The 5,818-nt window shown below is 62.4% G+C and overlaps 1 protein-coding gene across 1 annotated transcript; it reads left to right on the forward strand.

Moving 5' to 3' along the window:
* The first annotated feature begins 7 nt into the window (after positions 1-7).
* On the forward strand, positions 8-3,120 carry SOCS3 (suppressor of cytokine signaling 3). Its single transcript, XM_004374109.2, has 2 exons — positions 8-140; positions 624-3,120. The coding sequence occupies exon 2, from the start codon at positions 718-720 to the stop codon at positions 1,402-1,404; it is 687 nt and encodes a 228-aa protein (XP_004374166.1). The 5' UTR covers positions 8-140; positions 624-717; the 3' UTR covers positions 1,405-3,120.
* The last annotated feature ends 2,698 nt before the right edge of the window (positions 3,121-5,818 follow it).

Here is a 5,818-nt window from a genome sequence, read left to right on the forward strand (position 1 = left end):
CCGAGGGACGTGGGCGCCTGGCCCCTTTGTGGACTTCCCGACCGCCAACATCTGGGCGCCGCGCGGACACCGCTGGCCGCCGCTGGCCTGGGAGCCCGTAGGAGGCGCAGCCGAGGCCAGAGACTTCAGTTTGGGACCAGGTGGGCAGGAGGGGCGCGGCGAGGGGCCGGGGGAGGTGGGGGGGGGGCGCACTGGCTGGTCCCGGGCGCTGTCCTCGCTTTCCCCTCCCCTTCCCGGGTCCTTCCCGGCAGGAAGGGACGAGGCAGGGATCAGGGCGGATGGACGCCGGGGAGCCTAGGTTCCCGGAATGTCCAGGCTGGGGCCGCGGCTTCTCTCTGCCCCCCGCCCGGCCTCGGGTTTCACCCTCCGTCCCCATCGCCTGGGGCCACCGGACTGAGCGGCGCCCGAGCGTCCCGGGGGCCCTTCTCCCGCTTTCCACCCTGGCCGCGCTCCCGGACACCCAACTTCCGCGCCCGAGTTTTCCACTCGGCGCCCTCCGGGTGCGCGCTGGGAAGACCCCCGGCGGCAGGGGCGGGGCGGCTCCGCCCGAGCCCGGGGCGGTGGGTAGGGGCCCGGGCGCGAGGAGAGTCCGGGCACTGATGGCGCGCGCTTCCTTCTCGTAGCCCCCCGGGATGCGGTAGCGGCCGCTGTGCGGAGGCCGCCAAGCAGCTGCAGCCGCCGCCGCCGCCGCGCAGACCCACGCTGGCTCCGTGCGCCATGGTCACCCACAGCAAGTTTCCCGCCGCCGGGATGAGCCGCCCCCTGGACACCAGCCTGCGCCTCAAGACCTTCAGCTCCAAGAGCGAGTACCAGCTGGTGGTGAACGCAGTACGCAAGCTGCAGGAGAGCGGCTTCTACTGGAGCGCCGTGACGGGCGGCGAGGCGAACCTGCTGCTGAGCGCCGAGCCCGCCGGCACCTTCCTCATCCGCGACAGCTCGGACCAGCGCCACTTCTTCACGCTCAGCGTCAAGACCCAGTCGGGGACCAAGAACCTGCGCATCCAGTGCGAGGGGGGCAGCTTCTCGCTGCAGAGCGACCCCCGAAGCACGCAGCCCGTGCCCCGCTTTGACTGTGTGCTCAAACTGGTACATCACTACATGCCCCCCACGGGGGCCCCCTCGGTCTCGTCGCCCCCACCTGAGCCCTCCTCGCCCTCCTCCGAGGTGCCGGAGCAGCCACCTGCCCAGCCGCCTCCGGGGAGCTCCCCCAGGAAAGCCTATTACATCTACTCGGGGGGCGAGAAGATCCCCCTGGTGTTGAGCCGGCCCCTCTCCTCCAACGTGGCCACCCTCCAGCATCTCTGTCGGAAGACCGTCAATGGCCACCTGGACTCCTATGAGAAGGTCACCCAGCTGCCTGGGCCAATCCGGGAGTTCCTGGACCAGTATGACGCCCCCCTTTAAAGAGCCAAGGGCAGGGGTCGGGGAGGGGGGGCCCGGCGTCCCCCTCCTCTGGCATATGGCACAAGCACAAGAATCCAGCCTGGAGAGGCCCACCGCTCTGGGTGACCCGGGGTGGACAGGCGCCTCCCCCGCCCCGCCCCTGCAGATGGGGCCGCGGACCTGGAATGTGTTTGAAGGGAGGGGTAGCGCCACCTGAGCTCCCCTCCCCCACTCCAGCTTCTCCGGAGGAGCCAGCTGGCCTTTTGGGACAATGGCAGCGACAAGTGGATTCTCCTGTCCTCTTCCTTGCCTCCACTCCGCCTCTGTTTCTGCACGGGGGAGGCTGCGGGAGAGCTGAACTCTTGCGAAGTGCCGGGAATCATCAAACTTTCCAGAGGAACTTGTTTGCTCTTTGATTTGGTTGAAACCGGAGCAGGTTGTGGGGCCTAGGGAAGGATGGAAGAGAGAGGGGGCCTGGGGGGCCCCAGGGCTGCCAGCTGGCCAAGGAAATGGGGGCCTTTTGCTGCAGAGGGGTGCGCGCCCCGCTCCAACCGCCCAGTCCAGGTGAGGAGGGTGGGAGTGTGCTCTTCTCCCTGCCTCTGGGGAGAAGGGCCAGGGCGGCCGGGAGGGGACCATATCCTGGTTGGTGCGGGACTCCCTCCTGAGCTCTGACCCCTTGATCTCTCCCCTCCCTCGGGACAGTCACAGGAAACAAAGTCCTGGAGTGCACCTCAGGCTGAGAGCCCAGAGACCTTCCCCCGTTTTAAGGGAGAAGTGGCGTTTGGAGGGGCATGGCTGGGGGCTGCCCTGTCATTTTCCTTTCCCCAGCCGGGCTGAACATTCTAGCACTGGGGGAGGGCGGTGAGCCACCTTTGACCCCCCAGTAGAGAAGGTGGGGGATTCTGCTTGGCGCCCCCTGACTGTCTGGCTAGGAGAGTCACCCTAAATGCTCCCTGTCCCATGGATAGGGATGGCACACGAGAAGCCACCACTTGGCCAGGCCAGGCAGGGAGGCCAAGCAGTTCTCCCCAGAGAGCACGGGGGAGAGAGCATGGGGTTGTCCGCGCTCAGCCATCCTTGGGACGGTGGGGGGGGGGGGTGGGGGCGGAATCCATGCCTTCCACTAAGCAGTAGGAGAAAGTCAGTTACTCTGGATGTCAGCCCAGTTGTATTGGCCAGTCATTCCCGGCAGAGGAGAGCCACCAGGTCCTCTAGCCCCCCAGGCCCTGCACAGCCCTCCCCCCCGTCGCCTGGGGGAGGCAGGCAGGAAGTCGGAGCCGGCTGCCTGCTGTTCTTGCTGCCCCCGCTCTGCAATAGCACTGATCAATGAAAACCTACAGGAATGTAGCAGCGACGGAGTTACCTGGAACTGTTCTTTTTTTTGGGGGGGGGGGGACAAAACGAACACACACAAGGTCTTCTGGGTCAGATGCTGGAGCCGGCTGGGGGGCGGCTGTGTGTGGGGTGGGTTTTTTTGCTGTTCGTTCCCTTCTGTTTTTCGTTCGTTCAGTTGTTTTCAATAATGTTTACAATCTGCCTCAATCACTCTGTCTTTTATAAAGATTCCACCTCCAGTCCTCCCCCTCCCCCCACCCAGGCCTTCCAGGCTGTTCAGAGATGCTTGAAGAACTAAACAAAATACCAATTCAAGTCAAACTTTGCACATATTTATATTTATATTCAGAAAAGAAACATTTCAGTAATTTATAATAAAGAGCACTATTTTTTAATGAAAAACATGACTTGAACTTTCTTCCCCCCACCCCACCCCTTCTCTGCTTTGCTTTCTCTTTCACCCACACCCACACTGTGCATCCGAAGAGAAGGAGCTGGGAGCCACAGAGGGTGGTGGCTCTGCCCTCTGACCAGCAGCCCCAAGAAACTTGGGGCCCCGGGCACTGGCACCAAAACGTCTTCACGTCACTGTGCCCGCCCATTTGTCACTGGGGCTGCCACCGTGGCTGTCAGCACCAGGGGTAATTCCTGCTAGTCTGATTCAGATCTAACCAGAATATGCAAAGCAAGTTCGAAGGAAGCGCTTCAAAGGGCTTCCAGGGAGCAAGCTGAGCTGTGGTCAAAGCTTTTAGAGGCTCTAAGCTATTAGGCGCTCTGGCTCCTCAGGCAGGGAGGTGTTCCCAGAAAGCCCAGACAATTGGGTCCTGGGTGACCTGAGACCTCCGCACATCAGGGTTCACGGGCGGTGGGGGAGGGGCAGTCCAGCTGCAAACCCTGCAGGCAGGTAGGGCACTCTCCAGGGGACCAGGTATTCTGGGGCTTCCTGGCCTCTTCTCTCCCCACACCTCCACCTCGCGTCTCACGTTCCTCGGTTCCTCGGTGCCCCGACCTGAGCGCTGGGCAGGGCCTCCGTCCTCCAATCAGCAGCCGTCTATTCTGTTTTCGGGCAGGCTGTCCCGTACCCTGGGCACTTAGAGGCTACCTGGTTGAACCCTCCCAACCACCCCACAGGCAGGTGCTATCATCCCATGTTTTCTGACCCAGGAGCGTGGGCTCCGTGTGAGCGGGGTTGGACTGGTCACTTGTGGTGCCTAGAGCGGGGCTCGGTAAATATTTGTCGACTGAATGGAGGCAGCGACTGGGGTGCAGGGAGGTTAAGCAACCCGCCCAAGGACACATCCCTTGGAATGCGGGAAAGAGGATTGAAACCCAAACCAAAAAAACCAAACCCGCTGCCGTCGAGTGGACTCCAACTCATAGAAACCCAGGAGCGTTTTATTCCCCAAATCCACAGACTTCCTGCCTCCCTACAGGCTAATCATGTGCCCACCATCGCCGCTGGTGGGTCCTCCCTGCAAAGCCAAGAGGGTACCCCACCGCCATCTTGGGGTTCCAGCACTGGAGTTCCACTAAAAACTAACACCTTTGTGGCATTTCCCTTCTGCGTCTGCCCCACCCCCCACCCCCCAGACCCAGCAGCTGGGGGGATGAGTGTCACTCCCAAGTAGGGGCCCTGTTCCCTCCTCCGGGCCTCAGATGCCTGCAACAAAAGCCAGAACCCTTTTCCCAACACCCAGCAAGCCGCGCCAGGAATTGGTGTCCAAAAGGCAAAACACGGAGAGCAAATAAACAGTCATCTTTCTTTCCCATTTCCTGGGCTTTTGGGGAAAACGACCTAACGTGTTGACAAAGGGCCAGGTGTGAGACGCCACACAGAGCTGCATCGAGCAAATGGGAACCAGCAACCCAGGTACTGGGAATCCAGACCCAGGCAGAGTCACCACCTTCCCAGAGCACAAGGTGGTGGGGCGGCGGGGGGAGGAGACTCTGGGGACTCCCCCAAGGATGCAATCCTGGGGAAACCCTGGACCTGCCGGCCCGCAGCTCCTCCATCACCTGCCTTCCTCGGGAGAACGCCACACCACGCGGGCTGGAAGGATGACAGGGCACTGGAACCTCGGCGCCGGGCGCTCAGCATCACCGTCCCTGGCACCAGACACAGCTGGTTTGTCGAGCATTCAGCTTTCATAGGAAAAGGGCTTTCCGCCTGGGGGAAGCTGCTGTCCTTGCCCCCTGGGTGTTGAGCCTTGGTTTTAGGCAGACAGGCAGGCAGGAAGACCCCTGACTTTTCCTGACCCGCAGCTCCCTGCCCGCCCTGGCCTCCTTCCCAAGGCTTCTCTGGCGCTCTGTTTTCAGATCTGCAGACCCTGGACCAACCCCCTGGTTTTGCAGACAAGGAAACTGAGGTCCAGAGAGGGGAGTTGACCTGTTCCTGCTCACTGCAACACCAGGGCAAAAATCCTTCCTAATTCCTCCGCTTGCCAGCGGCTTCTTCCTTTCCCTTCTCATCCCAGCCTCCTTCGGTTCCCAAAGTCTTTCCCTACTGCTCAACCCTTGCAGGGGAGGACACTCCTCCAAACAACTTAGTGGAGGGCCGCTGTCCTGGCCGCCAGAGGAGGGGTGCCCCGGTCCCAAGATTGGCTAAGAAGTAGTCTGCACAGAACGGGATAATTCCCTGGGGCTAGAGCGGGTACCCCTGGCCCTGCCTCAGCGCGTTAGCGCTAGGGGTCCTAGCCGCCAGAAAAGGGCCAGGCAGTCCCATGCCCCTGTGTCCTGCCTGCATCATTCCACTTCTGCGGCGCAGGAGGTCCCCTAAGAGGCCCTCCCCTCTCTCCGGGGCTCCTCCTCGGCGAATGAGCGCCAGGAATGGGAAACTCGAGGTCTGCTCTGGGGGGAGGGCGAGAAGGAGACCCCTGACGGGGAGCTGGAGGTGGAAGAATGACATTGTCTGGGCAATGAGGACCGCTGTTGGGGTGCACGGCGGGGGTACCAGGCAGCGAGCGCTCTTTACGGGAAGAGGGAGAGCCAGGCACCGAGTCTGAGAGGAGACGGAGTCTGCGGGGTGGCGGGTGGGAGAGCGTGCATGCAGGGGGCGCAGGGTCCAGGCCCGCTGCGGGGACAGGAACCCCTGCCGGAGCCC

Source organism: Trichechus manatus, unplaced genomic scaffold (genome assembly GCF_000243295.1).
Source record: "Trichechus manatus latirostris isolate Lorelei unplaced genomic scaffold, TriManLat1.0 scaffold00028, whole genome shotgun sequence".
Taxonomy (NCBI): Eukaryota; Metazoa; Chordata; class Mammalia; order Sirenia; family Trichechidae; genus Trichechus; species Trichechus manatus.

Excerpts from the sequence above, each read along its gene's own strand:
- SOCS3 (XM_004374109.2), top strand. The coding sequence starts at position 718 with ATGGTCACCCACAGCAAGTTTCCCGCCGCCGGGATGAGCCGCCCCCTG.